The 23,877-nt window shown below is 39.3% G+C and overlaps 1 protein-coding gene across 5 annotated transcripts in view; it reads right to left on the minus strand.

Annotated features, from left to right (window-relative positions):
• OCA2 (OCA2 melanosomal transmembrane protein) overlaps positions 1 to 23,877 on the minus strand; it is a 389,085-nt gene that overhangs the window by 311,798 nt on the left and 53,410 nt on the right. For all 5 annotated transcript variants that reach the window (XM_055326878.1, XM_055326881.1, XM_055326880.1 and 2 more), the window contains one exon: positions 1,713 to 1,811. In XM_055326878.1, the coding sequence (XP_055182853.1) occupies positions 1,713 to 1,811 (99 nt within the window). The remainder of the gene's footprint in view (positions 1 to 1,712; positions 1,812 to 23,877) is intronic.

Here is a 23,877-nt window from a genome sequence, read left to right on the forward strand (position 1 = left end):
CCCATGTCAGGCTCCCTGCATGGAGCCTGCTTCTCCCTCTGCCTGTGACTCTGCCAATAAATAAATAAATAAATAAATAAATAAATAAATAAATAAATAAATAAAATCTTTAAGAAAAATCTTGAAAAGAGGAAAACATTTTATAAGCAAACCTGACCCATGTTCTGTTCCTCTATAGTGGTTTTCGACATGAGGTTCAGCTTAGAATCCCAGGTAATGTTTCTATGCTCCACATGCCCCGGACAAATGCCTACACATGTGCTTTTCAATGAAACATGAGTTCTAAAATAACCTTAATGGTTTACCAAGTAATTCAAAGGAAAACATTAAGGGAACTGATATTTGAAGTGTGTATTTTTGAAGTTATTTATTTATAGTAGAGATGGAGAAAAAAATAAGTAATCCTCCTGGATGTAGGGGCTGTAATGGACACTGGGATGTGAGATGAAGAAGAGGCAGGCTATGGAACATAGGGCATGTTCTGAAGTATGGACATGAATATGGTATTTGAGAGCACAGAAAAAGCATTGATTCTTGAGGGAATTGTGGGGAGGACACCAATGTTTCACAAGGGAAGTGACATTTGAGCTCTTTTGAAGTTGAGTGAGATTGCTCTGGAGAGCCAGAAGGGGAGGAAGTTAGTCTAGTCAAAGGGCTCAGTGGGAACTTTTGCAGGAAGACAACTTGTCATCAGGAATCTCCTGGAGGGAGCCAGCTTGTCCCTGCACTGGGAAGTGATAAGTCCACATTCCTACACGTTATCTAAATGAGGGTGAGTCTTTGGCAAGTGAGGCTAGGAATCCACATGGCATACAAGTACCTCAAAGAACTCTGATACACTCTAAAAAGTATGAGTTGCAGACTCATGGTTGCAGACAAGCCTGGAAAAAGGGTGGGCAGCTCCTAAAAAGGATAGGAGGGAGGTGAGTGCAGGTTACACAGTAGCCTTCCTGCTGATGCAGGTGCTCAGGGTCAGACAGCAGGAAATGACGTGTGCCATGACAATGCCCCATGTTTGTGATGTGAGGCAGGAGATACTAAGCAGGTGGTTCAGGTTTCTGGAAGTCTGTCTGCAAAAGGAAAAGGAAATGAGAGTGGATATCTGGGCCAGGGCCCTTCATCCTAGGAGACAGAGTTATCCTCCAGATCAGCTCTGCTCAGAGATTCCAGAATCATCCCCAGCCCAAAGGGACCCTCAAATTTGCAGGAAGTGGAGGTTCCTCTTAAATCATACGTTTTCAACCTCATCACTAATGACATTTGAGCCAAATCATTCTTTGTTGTGGGGATGTTTCCTGTGCTTTGCAGGATGTTAAGCAGCATCTCTGGCCTTTACCCTTAAATGCCAATAGATAGTACCCCTTGCCCAGCTGGGACAGCAAAAAATATCTCTGGACTGTGCTTTCCTCACCCCTTGTTGAGAAGCCCTGGCCTGGTAACACAGCCCATCAGAGCTGTGTACATGCATGAATGTGCACGTGTAACTTAATCATTGCAGGGATATGCTCAATGTTATTTGGAAACTCATAAGCCACAGACTACAACTACTAGAATCATGAAAACATACCACACTGAATTGACAAGGATTTTGCAGAAACCAAACAACATGTCAGGCAAAAATTTGTATCTCAGGAAGAAGTTCTCCAGCATAAGTGTCAAGGGCAATGCCCAGAGATTTCTTAATTTTATAAGAAGGGGATGGGAAAACTCACCCTTTCTCTTTTGAGGAACTTCTCAGCAAAGGGGTATTTTCTGTAAAGTAGAGGTCTTTTGACCTGGAGTTGAAGAACTGAAGTAAAGAAGAGTGAGGCCTGAAAGACACAGTGAAAGTAAAGTGATTACCAACACAAAAATGGTGGGGGTTCAGCTATGTCCAAGAACATAAGTTATATTTGAATTGTAAAAAGCTGGAGTTTAAGGAGATACAATTAAAAACAACTCTCCTCTCCAGCATAAACCATGTTGGCAATGCAAAGCAGAAACTCATATATGAGACCAGATGCTGTAGGACTGATACTTTTAGGCTTTGTTTAGCATTAACAGTAGATTCCAGCCACCTTTGCTATTCCATGCAGAACTTTCATGGAGAAAACCATTCAGAGTCTGATGAACCTTTCTATGCTCCAAAAAGTCTACTTCCTAAGATCACAGTATTTAAATACCACACATTTAAGATATCCTCCTGGCTTCCTATCAAAGACCAACCAGCAGAAGTCAGGACCCATGGGGTCAAAGTGAAATGATAAAATGGCAAGGAGGGGTATCTCAGGGGGATGGAAGCCACAAGGGAAGCAAAGCAAAGGTTCACACTGTGTGGGGACCCCCTTCCACTGTGCTGGTCTGCACTAGAGGAAAGGCCACCATAAACTTATCCAAATCAGGAGCTTTTCACAAGATGGAAATGATTGCACAGGAACAAGAGAGCCCACAAGCATATATCTTCACCTCATTCAAGGACACATAATGTTTAAATGCAACCAGATTTTCACAAAAAGCTGCTGAAATCATTTTCATTCCTAATTATTGGGAACATGTCATTTTATACACAAGGACATTGCCTTTCCTAAAGGAGCCCAGGCCACAAAGAGCTGCTGAGGATGCCATGAAACACTCACCTGGGGGAATAATAGTACTTGAGATCATAAATGCAGAGAAAGGAAAAAAAATATTCCCACCCCCTTTCTCCTCATTCAAGTACACACCTGTGACAGACAACAGGACTCTGGTCTCATGGACAAATGAAACTAGGGTCCTGAGCTGCATCCAACAATACCCACCATTCCCTAACTGAAGCCAGGAAGGGAGTCTGTCTTGAGCCAGCAAGTGTTCTCGGAGTGCCACCTCTGGGCAGCCTTGGGTACTTTTAATGGGGAACACAGAGGAGTAAAGACTCTGTTCTCAGGAGATTTAATAGCCAGGGAGAAGAGAACAGTAGAAACAAGTATAGAATATATGCCCTAACTCACATAGATGAGAGCAGAGTGGTAAAAGATAAATTCCACTTAAGGGACTTAATAATTAGTGCACTTTAGCTGTTCAAACTGGCTTAAACCATTAGTTGGGAATTTAAATTTTCCATGTCTCATAATTGTAAATGAAGAAGGGCCTCAGGCATATTTAGATAAATGTCTCAATAAGACAACTAATATCCACTGTTTTCTGTTACTCCCTGAGATGGTTTGTATGGGAGAGGTGACCTCACTCACATTATTTAGCAACCCTGAGCTTCCATTTTCTCATCTGTATAATGTGGATTAAAAGGGAAGACTCACTAAAGTGAGTCACACAAAATTAGGAGATGTAAATAACCATAGCTTGGCTTCAATTCAATTCAATTATTTCTATTACACTGCAAGCCTCTTATGAATGGCTGCCATGTTATTTCCATCTTGTTTTATCCTGAAGTACTTAATGACTTAGTTAAATCCCAGTAATCATAGCTTATTTGCATGAGGTGTCTTTTTGACTCAATGAAACAGTTTTCTAAACCATTAGATCAAAAATGTGCTCAGAATCACCAATGACCCTCTGAAGACCAGAGAATGTCCAAGACAGTAGAGATGCTATTGCTCCTTACAAAGTACTACCCACAGGCTCTCAGCACAGCTCACAGCAGCACCACATTGTGCAATCTGAGAATTCACCTTATGCCCACGAAGGAGGAAAATCGGAAATGGGGAAGACAAAAGTACATTTTATTTTCTCTGAGATGGGCATATCTGGCTGATTTCACTATTTAACGTTTCTATTGCGCTTTGTGTATGCATAGTATTTTATAATTGTAGTTAAGTGTACAGAGAGTAGTTTCTAAGAATTGTAATATTTATAATTCTAAAAACCCAAAAATAAAATAAGTTTTGCCAGGAAATTTCACAGAAACTTCAACCTATTCCAAATTTTAATTTAATTTAATACTGTCCAGACATTATTTTCCATTGCTCCAAGTCCATTTCTTTTTTGCAAAGAACAGAAGCTTAGAAGAGAAGTAACATTCCTGGTACTTTACAAGATCCCTGACCTGCTGTTCTGGAAGACAGAAAACTCACAAACTGCACAGAGAGAAGATTCAGGATTGCACAAGAAACATATTCCAGAGTCATTTTTCTTTCTGACTTAATTAATGTAGATAATATTGATGAGATCTATACTATTCCTGACCTTTTATCCTTCTAAAAAAGAAATCTCATTGACATTTCTCTGACTTCACATCTAAGCCCAGGTGCTTTCAAAATTAAACAGTATCTGTTTTCCTTGGTGTCTCAATAACTCTGTGTATACATGTGCAAAATTCATATATGCCTCTAAACTTATAAGTGGGCAATACTTATTTCAATAATTTGGAAACCACAGAAGAGGATAATAGATAAAATGGCTGTATATAATTCTGTAACTGATACCAGCTGTTAAGATTTAAAGATTCTTAACTATAGAGAGTAAACTGATGGTTACCAGAGGGGAGGTGGGTTAAATGGGTGACAAGGATTAGGTGGTGAGGTACTCATTGTGATGAGCACCAGGTTTTATGTGGAAGTGTTAAATCACTATATTGAACTCCTGAAACTAATATTACACTTTAAAAAATAAAGAGCTTCCTTTCAGTCTTTTTTTCTACATATAAATGAATATTTCTAAAGTCAGCTTCAAATATACACATGTCCAGACACATTCAATTGCTTCATCCTCTAATTGTTTAATTTAGATATGTCATAAGCATTTCTGTGTTATTAAATATTCTCCACAATGTGATTTACATGTTGGCATCATAGTCCATTACATGGATCACCACATTAGGCTCAACCATCCATCTGTTGTTAGAAATTTAAGGAATTTCTCTTTTTTATTAATATAAGTAACAAACATTATGAGAGTCCTAATAGATAAGTTGTGTGCCTCCAAAAATTCCTTAGGACAGATTCCTAGAAATGGAGTCCCTGGGCAAGAAGTGTCTTGGTGCTTATGGACCACAGAAAGCCTTACTATACCTTTCAGTTATGGAAGAGAAAAAAATCCCTGTCCCTAAAGCCCTGGGTATTAGCCACATTTTAGATTCTTAAGCAGTAAATTTCAAACAGCTAGAATTGATTCAGGCCCACCATTGTCAAGAAACCTTATTGCCATGATTGTAAATAAGAGCCATCTATGCCAACCTGCAAGATAGATACAGTGTGTTGGCAATACCTACCAGCCCTCCCCACTGTCGATAACAGTTTTCTTAGCTCAGACACCCTAGTTCCTTCTTGATCCAAATGCCTTGTAGTCCTATGTTGCTTACGTCATTTTTTAAAGTATCTAAGACTGTTAAAAAATATGGAATATCAAATATATTAAAACTTCTGAGAAGATTCACATTTCTAAATGCCAGACAAGAGGCAATAACTACTGCAAAGGACACATTGGAGAGGTAGCGGTTTGGTTACAGTGGTAGAGGAAGAGGTTGGCTCTCAGTCTTTCTCAAGCCCTGTATCATGTAGACACAATGCAGCCACAGAAGACAGCACTGCTTGGCAGGGAATGTAGAGCCAATGACAAGGAGTGCAAAATGCTGCCACTTCCTTCCTCTCTCCCTCCCTCTCTCGCTCTGACTCTTGTTTCTTCCTGTTCTCATACTGTATTAACTGGTTGAAGCTACTTTTCCAGAAGGAAAAAAGCAAACTAGCAGGCTGGGAAAAGCTGGGTTTGCCCCAAAAGTGATCACACAGAAAACAGCCAAGTGTGTCCATTGACAGAAAGCAAATCTGAGGAAGGAAAGCAAGCAGGGAAGCTGCCACCTACTCATGTGACCTTTTTTTTTGGAGAGTTGGAAGGAGACTCTAATTCCTCACCAAAATATAGTCAGAACTTCAGAGAGTCTGTGCTTGTTCTGTCCAAGCATGGCTAGGCTTTTAGGTTTAATTAACTGCAAAAAAAAGAGAGTCTATAGCCCAGGCTGCTCAGAGGGTATGTCTGTAATCAGTTGTGACTGAAGAAGTAGAAAACATAAGGGCTCTTTCCCATTTCTTTAGCCTAACACCCCTACTAGTTATTTTCTGCACAATTTAAAAAATAAATGCATAGAAATAATTATAAATCTATGTTAATAGATACACGATGTACAAAAATGTAATTTTGATATCAATAATAAAAAGGGGCAGAACTATATAGAAGTAGAGCTTTTTTATGCAATTGAAGTTAAGTTGGTATCACTTCAAATTAGGTTGTTATAACTTTAGAATGTCATACCTAATTGTCAGGGTAAACACAAAGAAAATATAATAAAACATACACCAAAATAATGAGAAGGGAATCAAAACATGTCACTACAAAAATTTAACTAAACATAAAGAAAGGTAGTAGAAGAGGAAGGCAGTAATGAAGGAAATGAGGGACAAAAAGCTATAAGACATATAGAAAACATAAAACAAAACACCAAAAGTAATTCTTTTTGTAGGAATGATAACCTTAAGTATCAATATGCTAAACTCATCAATTAAAAAGCAGAGGTTGGCAGAGGGACTAAAACAGATACAAAACAAAACCAAAAAAAGCATCATTCAACTATATGCTACCAATAACAATTATGATATGCACCAAACATCAGAGCTCGAAAAGACATGAGGCAGACACGACATAATTAAAGGAGTAGATAGTTCTACAATTATGGCTAGAGATTTCAATGCCCCACTCTCAATAATGGTTAGAAATCAAACAAAAGATACACATGGAACCAGAGCCCTTATACAACACTACAAACCAAGTGGTCCTAAAAGACCTACACACAACAATCTACCCAACGGCAGCAAAATTACACATTTCTCTCAAGTACACATTCTCCAGGATAGACAGATGTTATGCTATAAAACAAATTTTAATGAATTTTCAAAGACTGAAATCATACAACATATCTTTTCCAATCACAATGGAATTAACTAGAAATCAATAATAAAAGAAAAAATGAAAAACTCACAAATATGTGAATTTAAACAAAACAATCAACCAATGGGTCAAAGAAAAAATAAGAGAAATTAGAAAATATTTGCTGTGAGCTGAATTGTGTCCCCCACCATCAAAAAAACAAAAACAAAAGCAGAAACAAAAAAATCCCCTCATATGTTGAAGCTCTAACCCCCAGTACCTTATAATATGACTGTATTTGGAAATATCTGTAAATACGGGATTAAGTTAAATGAGGCCATTACGGTGGATTCTAATCCAATTTGACTGGTGTCCTTAGAAGAAGAGGAAATTTGACATACAAAGAGACACCAAAGACTCATGTGCAATGACAATGTAAAGGAGCAGTACGATGGCAGCCATCTGCAAGCCAAGAAGCATTAGAGGTAACTAACCCTGCCAGCACCTTGATCTTAGACTTACAGCCTCCAGGACTATGAGGAAATAAATTTCTGTTGTTTAAAGTGCCCTGTCTGTGCTATTTTGTTATGACAGCCCTAGCAAACTAATACAATTTGAGACAAATGCCCTGAGACAAATGACAATGAAAATACAACATACCAAAATGTATGGGATGAATCAAAAGGAGTACTAAAAGGGAAATTTATAGCTGTAGGTATTTACATTTAAACAATGAAAGATCTAAAATCAACAACCTAACTTTACACCTTAACAAACTAGAAAAAGAGGAATAAACTAAACTCAAAAGCCAACAGAAGTAAGAAAATAAAGATTACAGAAGTGACTAATAAAATAGAGATGAGAAAAACCATAGAGAAAAATCAAGGAAACCAAAATTTGGTTCTTTACAAAGATCAATAAAATTGACACACCTTGAGATAGATTGACTAAGCAAAGAGAGAAACTCAAATTACCAAAATCAAAAATGAAAGAAGGAACATTTCTACCAATTTTACAGAAATAAAAAAGATTACAAGAGTATACTATGAATGACTATATGCTAACAAATTGGATATCCTAGATAAAATGGGCAAATTCCAAGCTAAACACAACCTACCAACACTGGTAATGAAGAAAGAAAATCTGAATAGACCTGCAGTTATGAAGGAAATTGAATCAGTAATTAAAACTCCCAAAAACAAAACAAAACAAAAAGCCCTAAACCAGATTGCTTAGCTGAAGCACTTTACCAAATGTGTAAAGAAGAATTAACTTTACCTCCTCAAACTTTTCTAAAAAACCGAAGAGAAGGGGACATTCATTCAGTGAGGTCAGCATTACCTTAATACCAAAGACACTACAAGAGCAGAAAACTACAGACCAATATTCCTGATGAACACTAATACAAAAAATCCTCAACAAAATACTAGCAAGTCAATTTAGCAGTATATAAAAAGGATTATAAATTATTACCAATGGAATTTATTCCTGGAATTCTAGGATGGTTCAAAATATGAAAATCAATTGATGAAACACACCACATTACCAGAATAAAGGAAAAAACCTTGGTCATCTAATAAAACTAGAACTAGAAACCTAGAACTAATAAAATCAAATTCAGCAAAAGTTGAAGGACACAAAATCAACATGCAATGGTATATTCACACAAATGAAATTTTATACAGCAGTGAAACTGGATGAACTATAGCTAACCAATGCAATATGGATGGGTAAGTGTTAGAAACATAATGGTGACTGAAGAAAAGAATTCATGGAAGAATACATATATGATATAACTTCTATAAAGCTCAAAAACAAGCAACACTAAATAATCATTTTTTAGGATCCATTTACATGGTTTTAGATAGAATAAATAGGTATATATACACAAACACACAGAAATTATAAATACAGAATTTCAGAAAGTATTCTTCATATTAGGAATCAAAAGAATAGGGCAAAAGAGGTGTCAATTAGTTTATGAAAATTAAATGTCATAAGTTACTGATATTCACTTATAGGTGGAATATAAGAAATAGCACAGAAGATCATAGGGAAGGAAGGGGAAATGGAATGGAAAGAAATCAGAGAGGATTACAAGAGACTCTTAACACTCAGAAACAAACTGAGGGTTGCTGGAGAGGAGGTAGTTGGTGGATGGGGTAACTGGGTGATGGGCATTAAGGAGGGCACATGATGTGATGAGCACTGGGTGTTATATGCAACTGATGAATTACTGAACTCTACATCTGAAACTAATGATGTACTATATGTTGGCTAATTGAATTTAAATTAAAAAAATAACTTACTGATATTATACATATATTATTTTGTCTATATAAAATATTGTATATTATTTTAAAGGAAGAATGAACTTATCAACTTGAATAGAAGGGAAGTTATGCACAGAAAAGAAATAGCATAGAGATGATCAGGTAGAAAATAGGAATTCAAGAATAATAACATGGAAGGAAAGCTGTACTGAAATCTTGAAATACAGGATGAAAATAACACATTTTCATAATATATTTAAAATATGTATCTCATAATATTTTCAAATAACTGATTATTTCCACTTATCATTCCTGGTTGGTCTAGGAAATGAAGAAACATTTATTTTTCAAAGCCTTTAAAATCAAGCAAGCAGAAGGATAAAACAGGTATTACAAGACCACTTAAGTCTCAAATGAATCACCAAGCCAAGAGGTCCTGTGCATTATGCTGTAGTAGAAAAAAGGGAATTTTAAAAATTCATTATTTACAAATAAATCGTCGTTTTACTTTCTGTTTGCCAACATTACAAAATCTTAATTATTTATACTCCACTAATCTTGGAAATAACCCTCAACTGAAAAAAGATGTGGGAGTTCATGTTAACCTTTGTTTAAACAACTAATTTTGTTATAGATGGTGTGACTCAATATAAAAGAATTTCTAGATACTGTTTAAAACTTTTACCAGAAGACGTATAAGTATAATTAACACAAGAATTATTAAATATGAATGGATATTACTAACCAAACAAAAAAGGCTAACAGTATACCCAAAGTCTTGGGGAAGCCTTTTTTACTGAGATTTACCAGAACAATTTTAGGATTTACTTAAATGTAAAGACAATCAGATGTATTTAAGATCCAATTTGAATTATTTCCCCTAAGGAATGTTGAAAAAAGAAAACCAAAGCTGGTGGCATCACAATTCCAGACTTCAAGTTCTATTGCACAGCTGTAATCGTGAAGACAGTGTGGTACTGGTACAAAAACAGACACACAGATCAATGTAACCGTATAGAGAAGCCAGAAACTGGTAGTTAACTCTACGGTCAACTCATCTTCAACAAAGCAGGAAAGAATACCCAATGGAAAAAAGACAGTCTCTTCAACAAATGATGTTGGGGAGGCGGGGCAAGATGGCAGAAGAGTAGGGTCCCCAAGTCACCTGTCCCCACCAACTTACCTAGATGACCTTCAAATCATCCTGAAAATCTATGAATTCGGCCTGAGATTTAAAGAGAGAACAGCTGAAACGCTACAGTGAGAAGAGTTCGTGCTTCTATCAAGGTAGGAAGACGGGGAAAAAGAAATAAACAAAAGGCCTCCAGGGGGGAGGGGCCCCGCGAGGAGCCGGGCTGAGGCCGGGGCGAGTGTCCCCAGGACAGGAGAGCCCCGTCCCGGAGAAGCAGGAGCTGCACCAATCTTCCCCGGCGGAAAGGTGCCCGCAGGGAGTTAGAGCAGGGAGTTAGGAGGGCGGGGATGCCCTCGGGCTCCCTGGGACACTAACAGACACCTGCACCCCGGGGAGAGCTGCAGCTCCCTAAGGGCTGCAGCGTGCATGGCTGGACCCAGGAGCAGCTTGGAGGGGCTTGGGCGGCGGCTCCGCGGAGGGGGTTGCGCGGCTCAGAGAGTCGATTCCAGCGGTGCAGGCCCCGGAGCCCAGGGCGCTGGGGGACACAGCCCAAGATCTGGGGCGCCCCCGGGATAGGCGGAGGCCAGGAGGACACAGGACAGCAAGGAGCTGTGCAGATCGGTGCCCCCGCCCACGGAGCATCCAGGCCCCTGTGAACTGGGAGCTGTGGTAGTTACTGTGGGAGCTGACTCCAGAATTGCAGAGCTGGCTGCCGCCACTGTTGTTCCTCCTGGTGTCACCTTGTACCTGGGACTGAGCAGGGGCCTCACAGGATAAACAGCTCCCACTAAGCTGTGCACCTGACAGGGTGCTGGACAGCTCCCCCAGGTGCACACACCTGAGAATCAGCACAGCAGGCTCCTCCCCCAGAAGACCAGCTGGAAGGACAGGGAAAGAGCCAAGTTCTTGGCAGAGCAGTGCTGGAAAGCTCCAGGGGAACTCAAGAGATTTACAGTATATAGAACCAAAGGATACCCCCTCCTTGTTTTTGTTTTTTCTTTTTCTTCCTTTTTCCAATACAACTCGTTCTTAGCCACTCTGCACTGAGTAAAATGACTAGAAAGAACACACCACAAAACAAAGAATCAGAAACAGTCCTCTCTCCCACAGAGTTACAAAATTTGGATTACAATTCAATGTCAGAAAGCCAATTCAGAAGCACATTTATAAAGCTACTCGTGGCCCTGGAAAAAAGCATAAAGGATTCAAGAGACTTCATGACTGCAGAATTTAGATCTAACCATCTGAGATTAAAAATCAATTAAATGAGATGCAATCCAAACTGGAGGTCCTAATGACGAGGGTTAACAAGGTAGAAGAACAAGTGAGTGACACAGAAGACAAGTTAATGGCAAGGAAGGAAGCTGAGGAAAAAAGAGAAAAACACTTAAAAGATGATGAGGATAGGTTAAGGGAAATAAATGACACCCTCAGAAGGAAAAATCTACGTTTAATTGGGGTTCCAGAGAGCGCCAAAAGAGAAAGAGGACCAGAAACTGTATTTGAACAAATCATAGCTGAGAACTTCCTTAACTTCGGAAGGGAATCAGGCATTCAGATCCAAAAGATAGAGAGATCCCCCCATAAACTCAATAAAAAGCGTTCAACAACTTGACATTTAATAGTGAAACTTGCAAATTCCAAAGATAAAGAGAAGATCCTTAAAGCAGCAGTAGACAAGAGATCTCTAATCTTTATGGGGAGAAGTATTAGGGTAACAGCAGACCTCTCCACAGAGACCTGGCAGGCCAGAAAGGGCTGGCAGGATATATTCAGGGTCCTAAATGAGAAGAACCTGCAGCCAAGAATACTTTATCCAGCAAGGCTCTCATTCAGAATGAAGGAGAGATAAAGAGCTTCCAAGATAGGTAGAAACTGAAAGAATATATGACCACCAAACCAGCTCTGCAAGAAATATTAAGGTGGACTCTGTAAAAGAAAGAGAAAATCCAAAGAAATAATCCACAAAAACAGGGACTGAATAGGTATCATGATGACACTAAACTCATATCTTTCAATAGTAACTCTGAACGTGAATGGGCTTAATGACCCCATCAAAAGGCATAGAGTTTCAGACTGGATAAAAAAGCAAGATCCATCTATTTGCTGTCTACAAGAGACACATTTTAGACTTAAGGACACCTACAGCCTGAAAAAGAAAGGTTGGAGAACCATTTACCATTCAAATAGTCCTCAAAAGAAAGCAGGGGTAGCCATTCTTAAATCAGAAAAATTAAAGTTTATACCAAAGACTGTAGTAAGACAAGAAGAGGGACACTATCTCATACTTAAAGGATCTATCCAACAAGAGGGCCTAACAATAATGAATATTTATGCCCAAATGTGGGAGCTGCCAAGTATATCAATCAATTAATAACCAAAGTTAAGACATATTAGATAATAATACACTTATACTTGCTGACTTGAACACAGTACTTTCTATAATCAATAGATATTCTAAGCACAACATCTCCAAAGAAACAAGAGCTTTAAATGATATACTGGATCAGATGGATTTCACAGATATTTACAGAACTTTACATCCAAACGCAACTGAATACACATTTTTCTCAAGTGCACGTGGAACTTTTTTCCAGAATAGACCACATACTGACTCACAAATCAGGTTTAACCGATACCAAAAGAATGGGATCATCGCCTGCATATTTTCAGACCATAATGCTTTGAAACTAGAACTAAATCACAAGAAGATTGGAAGGATTTCAAAACGTGGAGGTCAAGGACCATCCTGCTAAAAGATGAAAGGGTCAACCAGGAAATTAGGGAAGAATTAAAAAGATTCATGGAAACTACTGAGAATGAAGACACAACCATTCAAAATCTTTGGGATACAGCAAAAGCAGTCCTGAAGGGGAAATACATCGCAATACAAGCATCCATCCAAAAACTGGAAAGAACTCAAATACAAAAGCTAACCTTGCACCTAAAGGAGCTGGAGAAAAAACAGCAAATAGATCCTACACCCAGCAGAAGAGAGTTAATAAAGATTCGAGCAGAACTCAATGAAACAGAGACCAGAAGAACTGTGGTACAGATTATCAAAACCAGGAGTTGGTTCTTTGAAAGAACTAATAAGATAAATAAACCATTAGCCAGCCTTATTAAAAAGCAGAGAGAAAAGACTCAAATTAATAAAATCATGAATGAGAAAGGAGAGATCACCACCAAGACCAGGGAAACACAAACAGTTTTAAAAACTTATTATGAGCAGCTATACGCTAATAAATTAGGCAATCTAGAAGAAATGGACGCATTTCTGGAAAACCACAAACTACCAAACTGGAACTGTAAGAAATAGAAAACCTGAACAGGCCAGTAAATAGGGAGGAAATTGAAGCAGTCATCAAAAACCTCCCAAGACACAAAAGTTCAGGGCCAGAGAGCTTCCCAGGGGAATTCTATCAAACGTTTAAAGAAGAAACCATACCTATTCTACTAAAGCTGTTTGGAAAGATAGAAAGAGATGGAGTACTTCCAAACTCATTCTATGAGGCCAGCATCACCTCAATTCCAAAACCAGACAAAGACCCCACCAAAAAGAAGAAATATAGACCAATATCCCTGATGAACATGGTTGCAAAAATTCTCAACAAGATACTAGCCAATAGGATCCAAGAGTACATTAAGAAGATTATTCACCGTGACCAAGTGGGATTTATCCCTGGGATGCAAGGCTGGTTCAACACTCGTAAAGAAATCAATCTGGGGATCCCCGGGTGGCTCAGCGATTTAGCGCCTGCCTTCGGCCCGGGGCATGATCCTGGAGACCCGGGATCGAGTCCCGCATCCGGCCCCCTGCATGGGGCCTGCTTCTCCCTCTGCCTGTGTCTCTGCCACTCTCTCTCTCTGTGTCTCCCATGAATAAATGAATAAAATCTTTAAAAACAAATAGAAATCAATCTGATTGATCATACCAACAAGAGAAAAAACAAGAACCATATGATCCTATCAATACATGCAGAGAAAGCATTTGACAAAACACAGCATCCATTCTTGATCAAAACTCTTCAGAGTGTAGGAATAGAGGGAACATTCCTCAGCATCCTAAAAGCCATCTACGAAAAACCCACAGCAAAGATCATTCTCAATGGGGAAACACTGGGAGCATTTCCCCTAGGATCAGGAACATGACAGGGATGTCCACTCTCACCACTGCTATTCAACACAGTATTAGAAGTCCTAGCCTCAGCAATCAGGCAACAAAAAGAAATAAAAGGCATTCAAATTGGCAAAGAAGTCAAACTCTCCCTCTTTGCAGGTGGCATGATACTGTACAGAGAAAACCCTAAAGACTCCACCCCAAGATTTCTAGAACTCATACAGCAATTCAGCAGTGTGGCAGGATACAAAATCAATGCCCAGAAATAAGTGGCATTTCTATACACTAACAATGAGACTGAAGCAAGAGAAATTAAGGAGTCAATCCCATTTACAATTGCACCCAAAGCATAAGATACCTAGGAATAAACCTAAGCAAAGAGGTAAAGGATCTATCCCCTCAAAACTACAGAACACTTCTGAAAGAAATTGAGGAAGACACAAAGAGATGGAAAAATATTCCATGCTCATGGATTGGCAGAATTAATATTGTGAAAATGTCAGTGTTACCCAGGGCAATTTACACATTTAATACAATCCCTATCAAAATACCATGGACTTTCTTCAGAGAGTTAGAACAAATTATTTTAAGATTTGTGTGGAATCAGAAAAGACCCCGAATAGCCAGGGGAATTTTAAAAAAGAAAACCATAACTGGGGGCATCCAATGCCAGATTTCAGGTTGTACTACAAAGCTGTGGTCATCAAGACAGTGTGGTACTGGCACAAAAACAGACACATAGATCAATGGAACAGAATAGAGAACCCAGAAATGGCCCCTCAACTCTATGGTCAACTAATATTCGAAAGGAGGAAAGACTAGCCACTGGAAAAATGACAGTCTCTTCATAAATGGTGCTGGTAGAATTGGAGAGGCATTTGCAGAAGAATGAAACTGGACCACTCTCTTACACCAGACACAAAGATAAACTCAAAATGGATAAAAGATCTAAATGTGAGTTAAGAATCCATCAAAATCCTAGAGGGGAACACAGGCAACAGCCTTTTTGAATGTGAGGACAGCAACTTCTTGTAAGCTACATCTATGAAGGCAAGGGAAACAAAAGCAAAAATGAACTATTGGGACTTCATCAAGATAAGAAGCTTCTGCACAGCAAAAGAAACAGTCAACAAAACTAAAAGAGAACCTACAGAATGGGAGAATATATTTGCAAATGACCTATCAGATAAAGGGCTAGTATCCAAGATGTATAAAGAACTTATTAAACTCAACAGCAAAGAAACAAACAATCCAATCATGAAATGGGCAAAGGACATAAACAGAAATCTCACAGAGGAAGACATAGACATGGCCAACAAGCACATGAGAAAATGCTCTTCATCACTTGCCATCAGGGAAATACAAATCAAAACCACAATGAGAGATACCACCCCACACCAGTGAGAATGGGGAAAATGAACAAGACTGGAAACAACAAATGTTGGAGAGGATGTGGAGAAAGGGGAACCTCTTACACTGTTGGTGGGAACGTGAACAGGTGCAGCCACTCTGGAAAACTGTGTGGAGGTTCCTCAGAGAGTTAAAAAGAGACCTGCCCTACGACCCAGCAATTGCACTGCTGGGGATTTACCCCAAACATACAGATGCAGTGAAACCCCGAGACACCTGCCCCCCCAATGTTTATAGCGGCAATGTCCACAATAGCCAAACTGTGAAAGGAGCCTCGGTGTCCATCGAAAGATAAATGGATAAAGAAGATGTGGTCTATATATAAAATGGAATATTACTCAGCCATTAGAAACGTCAAGTACCCACCATTTGCTTCAACCTGGAAGAAACTGGAGGGTATTATGGTTAGTGAAGTCAGTCATCGGAGAAGGACAAACATTATATGTTCTCATTCATTTGGGGAATATAAAAAATAGTGAAAGGAATTAAAGGGGAAAGGAGAGAAAATGAGTGGGAAATATCAGTGAGGATGACAGAACATGAGAGACACCTAACTCTGGGAAACGAACAAGGCGTAGTGGGCGGGGGGACGAGGTGACTGGGTGACAGGCCCTGCAGGGGGGCACTTGACGGGATGAGCCTTGGGTGTCATACTAATGTTGGCAAATCGAACTCCAATGAAAAATATACAAAAAAAGAAAGAAAGAAAGAAAGAAAGAAAGAAAGAAAGAAAGAAAGAAAGAAAGAGTAAGTCTATTTTTAACAAATTTTTCTGACCAACCTCTAATTTGAAATCAATAAAATAGTCAAGTGTACATGAAGCTGATGGCAGATTTAGTCCCTATCTCATGTTCCTAGTTAGACCCTTCTAGCTACATATTTTACTGTATCTCCTAAGCTCTTCTTGGAAAGCTATCTGGATAGAGATACTCATCCTGGTGCCCTGGAGCAGACATATTGATTAGAGACACCACAGAGAATGATGGACTGTGTCAAATTTCTCTGTAAACCACAATTCTCTCCCCCATGTATGACAAGCATTTGAATCCTGGCTGGGGTGGGGGGGGGCGTTGGTTTTTGTCAGTTAATATGAGAGGGTCCTGCAATCTCCAACTATGATTTTGGGTTTGTCTATTTCTTACGTTCTATCAATTTTGCTTCATATATTTTGTAGCTCTTCTTCTTAAGTCTATGAACATTAAGAATTATGCCTTTTTTTGGTGCCTGAGTGGTTCAGTGAGTTAAGCATCTGCCTCGGGCTTAGGTCATGATCCCGAGGTCCTGGGATCAGGCCCCACAGGAGGCTCCGTCTCAATGAGGAGCCTGTTTCTCCCTCTGCCTGTTTGTTCTCTCTCTTCTCTCTCTAACAAATAATAAATAAAACCCTTTAAAAAAAACCACAATTACTATTAAAAAAAAGACTTATGCCCTTTTAATAGATTGACCCCTTTATGACATGGCTATCTTTATTCCTAATAATGTTCTTTGTTCTAACTTACTTGTTCTAATATTAACATAGCCACTCCACTTTTCTTGTAATGTCTTTTTCCATATTTTTTACCTTTAAGCCATCTGCACTTTTATATTTACGGCGGGCTCCTTTATACATACAGTATATGTCCACTCACATATAATGTGATTATTGTAGATTTAGGTTTAAATCTATCATTTTGCTACTTGCTTTCTGTTTGCCTATATATTCTTTGTTCCCCTTTTTTCTCTTTTGCTGCCTTATTTTGCAATAGCTGTGTATTTTATATGATTCCATATTATCCCATTTGTAGCTGGCTTATTAGCTATAATTGTTAGTGTAGTTGTTGCTTTAGGATTTACAGTATAGATATTTAACTTCCTACAATCTAACCTAAAATTATATTAACCTGTTCCTATATGACATATAAAGTAATATATACATGCATATCCACGTATATAACTATATATAATCTATAGTGCACAATGGTACACTTAAAATAATGTGCTCCCATTTCTCTCTTCCCAACCTTTGTGCTATTTCTGTCATACTTTAAACATGTATTATAAAACACATACAACATTTTTATTATTTTTTAAATGATCAATTATCTTTTAAGGACAATAAGAAAAAAATGTATATATTGACTAAAGCCATTTGCATTCCCTGGCACTCTTTTTCCTTTGTGTAGATCCATTTTCCTCCAAGAGAGTTGGAGATCATCCTCCCTCTGCCCTTGCTGTACCTTGCATTCACCTCTGTTGTGTCATTTATTGCACATTTTGCACACTTGTGTATATATATATCTGCCCCCTCAAATAAACCATGAGACCAATACCCAGCATAGCACCTGGCAACCGCAAGCTTAAAATGAGATCAGCTATAACATCTCACGTGATTTTTTAAAAAGATTTTATTTATTCATGAGAGACATACAGAGATGGGCAGAGACATAGGCAGAAAGAGAAGCAGGCTCCCCGTAGGGAGCCTGATGCAGGACTCGATCCCGGGACCCCAGGATCATGACCTGAGTCAGAGGCAGATGATTAACCACTGAACTCCCCAGGTGCCCTATCTCACATGATTAAAGCCAGGGAAAACCATCAATTCCATGGGGTGAGAGAAGCTAGCATTATTTTAGCATCTCCCATCACCAAGCACAATGGATGGGATACTCCCAAGACTATGTCTTCCTAGGACAGGAAACTATAGGCTGGCCATGCTCACACTTCAAATCACCATGCCTAAAAATTAACTGATGTTCTCCTAAAATCTACCTGCTCAAAGATTTTCTTCTCGCCACCCTCTTTTTAAACTTCAGATCCTGGAATTATCAGGTGTGTAGTTCTGGAAAATTCCAAGAGTGTTAGATTACCACTCCCAAGTTTGCCAGCACATCCTCCTCCTGCCATTCTCATTTCATTCTTTCCTCCCATGGCACTGGCTTCCAATTATAAGCCTACAATCAAATTATCTGGGGCTCTGCTTCAAAACAATTTCCCAGGACTCTCCCATAGATTCTGATTTGAGGAGTTACAATTTTACAACACCCAAGACATTCTGAAATGGCACCACACTGTGAGAAACATTGGCACAGAGGATGAATCTCAGACTCTCCAGTCTGGTATCAACATCTGCTCATGGTATCATCCTTTAATCTTTCCAACTACATCTCCTTTTAGCTTTGATAGTCTCCAGGGAACAACACAGTCTGAGCCACTGTTCCTCAGTGGTTATGTCTTCTTGTCATCTTCCATCTTAAGTACAAGTTCTCTGGGAGAAGGGTGAAAAGCACTCAGAAAACTAAAAATAGAAGGGAACTTCTTCCATATGATAAAGGAAATTTGTGAAAAACACACATCATCTTCAATGGTGGAAAACTGAAAGATTTCCTGCTAAATCAAGAAAGCCTGTTTTCACCACTGCTATTCAACATTATAATGGAAGTTCTAGCCAGAGCAATTAGGCAAGAATTAAAAAGATTTAAATTGGAAAGGAGAAAGTAAAATTATCTCCATTTGCAGATAACATGATCCCATGATCCTATATCTAGAGAATCCCAGAAAACTCACAAGAAAACACCTAGAGCTAATAAATGAATTTAGCAAGTTGCAGGTGCAATAGCAACACAAAAATTTGTTGTATTTATTTATAACAGCAATGAACAATCTGCAAAATAAATTAAGATAATTCCATTTACAATAATATCCAAAAGAAAAAATTATTTAGAAATAAATTTAACTGAGGAGGTGAAAAATTTGTATACTGGAAACTAAAATATGGCCAAAATAAATTAAAGAAGACTTAAATAAATGGAAAGACATCCCATGCTCATGGCTAGAAATACTTAATAATGTTAAAATGTCAATACTATGTAAAGCAATCTACAGATTCAATGCAATCCCTATCAAAATTCCAATTGCCATTTTTGCAGAAATGGAAAATCCAATCCTCAAATTCATATGCAATTTCAAGGGGTCCCCAAAAATCCAAAACATCTTAAGAAAGAAAAGGGTTTTTTTGGCACATTTCCTAATTTCAAAACTTACTACAAAGCTACAGTAATCTGAACAGTGTAGTATAAGGATAGAAATATAAATTTAGTGGAAAAAAATTAAGAGTCCAGAAATAAACCCAATATATTTATGGCCAGTTGACTTTTTACAACAGTGCCAAGACTATTCAACAGAGAATGAACAGTCTCTTCAATAAATGGGGCTATGACAACTAGATTCCCACATGCAATAAAGTTGGACCTCTCCTACCTTATAAAATAATTACCTCAACATTAAGTATATATTTAGATAAAACCATCAAAATCTTAGGAAAAAACATGGAGGTAAGTCTACATGACCTACAAAACCATCAAAATCTTAGGAAAAAACATGGAGGCAAATCTACATGATAGGTAAATGCATCTGGCAATGTAGTCTTAGATATGACATTAAAAGCACAAACAGAAAAAAAACTAATTGGACTTCATCAAAATTAAATTCTGAATCACATATATCTCATAAAACTGGAAAAAATAAATTTAAAAAATGAAGATTCTCTGTGCATCAAAGAATATTAACAAGAAAGTGAAAAGACAACCTATTGAATGGGATGAATTGTTTGCAAATCATATATATCTGATAAGGGTTTAATACCCAGAATATATAAAGAACTCCTACAACTCAACAACAAAGACAATCCAGTCTTTAAATGGGCAAAGGACTTGAATGGACATTTCTCCAAAGAAGACAGAAGCACAGGAAAAGACTCTCAACATAATTAGAGAAATGCAAATCAAAACTACTATAAGATATCACTTCATACGCACTAGGATAGCTAGAATAAAAAAAAAAAAAAGAAAACAACCTTTGTTGGCTAGTAATGAAGAAACTAGAACCCAAATACAGGGATCCCTGGGTGGCGTAGCGGTTTAGCGCCTGCCTTTGGCCCAGGGTGCGATCCTGGAGACCCGGGATCGAATCCCACATCGGGCTCCCGGTGTATGGAGCCTGCTTCTCCCTCTGCCTGTGTCTCTGCCTCTCTCTCTCACTGTGTGCCTATCATAAATAAAAATAAAAAAGAACCCAAATACACTACAAATAGTAATATAAAGTGTGTAAATATTTGTGAAAAGAATTTTGGTGGGTCTTCAAAAAGTCAAACATAGATTTACCATATAACCTGGCAATTCTACTGCTAGGAATGTATCCAGAATAATTGAAAACAGGGACACAAACAGATATTTGTATGACAACGTTCATTGAAGCATATTCACAATAGCCAAAATGTGGAAAGAACCCAAATGTCTACCAATAGATGAATGGATAAACAAATTTTGTATATTCATACAATAGGATGTTAATTGCCCATAAAAAAAAACATAAAAAGGAATGTTTTTTTATGTAGCATAAATACATGCTACAACAGGAACAAACTTTTTAAAAATATTATGCTAAGCAAATAATCCAGACATGAAGGGACAAATACTGCTTGATTTCACTTATATGAAATATCTGGAGGATATGGAAGATGTGGAAATATCTGGTAGATTAAAGGTTACTAGGGTCCACAGAAGGGGATGGGAGAGTGAGTCCTTATTGGATACAGAGCTCCTGCAGAGAGTGATGAAAACGTTTTAGGATTAGTGATGATGGTTGCACAATATTACCAATGTAATTAGTATCGCTGAATTGTATACTTAAAGATGGTTAAAATTGCAACTTTAATTTTATATATTGTATAAGGAAAGCAATTTTAAAAACTAGTTTAAACGGGGATGCCTGGGTGACTCAGTAGGCTAAGTGTCTGCCTTCATCTCAGGTCACGATCTCAGGATCCTGGGATCCAGGCCCACCATGGGCTCCCTGCTCAGTGGGGAGTCTGCTTCTCCCTGCCCTCTGCCCCTCCTCCCCACCAACCCCGCTCCTGCTGGCTCTCTCTCAAATAAATAAAATCTTTTTTAAAAAACGGTTTAAACGTTATAACCTATATAAGCTTGCATTTTTATACCCATCTTCTAGATGAGCAGATAATAGAAAAGTTAAGTCGCTTTTGCAAGACTGAATAAAAACAGGTGATGCTAAAAAATAAAGCAATGAGGTATTTCTGAGCTAAGGACTAAGATCCACAGCCACCACAGAAATATGTTCAACGCAGATAAACACCTTGGCAGGAGCAGACACTTGGGAAGTAAGGGCTCCTCTCCTGCAGGGCCGGGGGCAGAGCGCACCAGTGCTGGCCCCGATCCAGCTCCGCCTTTCCCCTTTCACGCCCCTACCCGCAGGCCCATCCCCCACCCCGACAGGTTGTCAGTGCTGCAGGTGGGGCGGCCCTGGGCCCCCGCAGGCTCAGGCCCACTGAGGAGCGCACCTGGCCAGGGCCCGGCTGAGGGGGTGGCGGCCCTCAGACCTCTACCAGGGCCGAGGCGGAGCGCGCCGGCTGGGGCACACGCGGCTGGAGGCAGGCCGGTGTGGGGTCTGTGGACTCGGGCAAGGTGTTCCCAGAAGACGTGAGGTGGTTGGGCAGGCCTCACACACGGTGAAAGTCACGGTGGTGCGCTGGCATCCGGAGGAAATGAGGAATGAGCTTAGCCGACCACGACCAGCGAGCTCCCTCTCGGCCAGCTCCACCGCTCCGCAGTGGCTGAACTTTCTAGGCAAGCAGCAAGCGCGGTTGAAATATCGGCAAAGACATTTGCCCAACCACCACTTTTTATTTTTTTAAATGATATCTAGGAGGAGGCTCTGCCTGGATCCTATCCTATTCTTAATTCGGAGTAAGTCTGATCTCAGAAGCAAATGTCTTCCAGGACCTTCCCGGCAGGTAGGAGGCCAAGCTCCAGAGAAGCCTCTGAATGGTGAACAAACTGAGGCTTCGGGGGCACCAGCCAGGTGATGGAGAGCAGGGCCCGCTCATGTGGGGGTTGCGTGGTTTCCGTCAGCTCTGGTCCACATATACCCCCATATAGCGTGGGGGTGCCCACGCTACCCTTGCCAAAGCCGTGTACCCTCTACCACGCTGTTCTAAAGAGTGTTCCAGAACACACTTTGAGAATAAAAGCCAGAATTTTGTAACTGACGCCCTCTCTACTTCACTGGGATGGTGAGAGACCTCTTACCTGATGCCGGTCACATCCCACTGGGCTGGGATGGCTCTCAGAAACCCATCTCAGAGCTGGCTGGGATGAAGAGTGGTCCAGATCATTCACACCCCACTGCTCACCCTGAGCCCTGAGATTCGGCTTCCTGCAGCACAGATCCTAAAAAGCAGTCTTCTGCCCAGCTCAGTATCACCCTTCCCGTACTTGACTACATTTCTTCTTTGAGCTCAGGCACCAAACTCCTCTTGTGAATCCAGAGTCCATGTCTGCCACAGGCTTATAAAATCACGGATATCAGAGATACTGTGGATTATACACCAGATGGACCTAATTAACTCCCCCAGCTAATGTGAGTGGGGAAGGAAATAGCTCATTAGACACTTGTAAACTACTAACACTCAGCTTTGTTCTAATTACATTACATTCACATAGAAAAATAATTAAGCCCTTGCTGATAAGCTGCTCATGACCCTTCCAAACTTGGAATCACACAGTGCCCAACTTCAGTCTAACTATGAGCACTGTTGGCTTTGGGGCTAATTGACCAAATGTTAATCTGCCAGTTATAGATGGCAATCAGTAAGAGTTGACTGGAGAACATGAAAATAAATTCATAAACCCCCAAAGTAATTCCACCCCATCTATATATTCTATAAACTGCGAATAGATGATGCAAGGCAAACAATACCTCTATAAAATGCTACAATACTATTTCTCCATCTTTCACAGATGTATACATGCCAAATTAAGAAAGCTCACAAGTGTAGACAAAATTCCAAACTGAGAAATATTACATTTTGGAATTCTGTATTTCATAATAGTCTATAGTTCCTCTGTGAGTATTATTAGCCCAGGCACTGCTCTACAAAAGGGGATAATGAGAAGTGACTTGGCTAGTCCATCCCCTAATCAAGAGGAGAAGGCTCAGTCATAAACAAGATTAACACAAAGTAAAAATTGCAAGAAAACAGAGAGGAGACCTGCCCACAAGAGCTGCTAGGTGAAGATTCACACAAAGAATTCAAGGTTGGTCTTCAAGATAGAGTC

Source organism: Nyctereutes procyonoides, unplaced genomic scaffold (genome assembly GCF_905146905.1).
Source record: "Nyctereutes procyonoides isolate TBG_1078 unplaced genomic scaffold, NYPRO_anot_genome, whole genome shotgun sequence".
Lineage (NCBI taxonomy): Eukaryota > Metazoa > Chordata > Mammalia > Carnivora > Canidae > Nyctereutes > Nyctereutes procyonoides.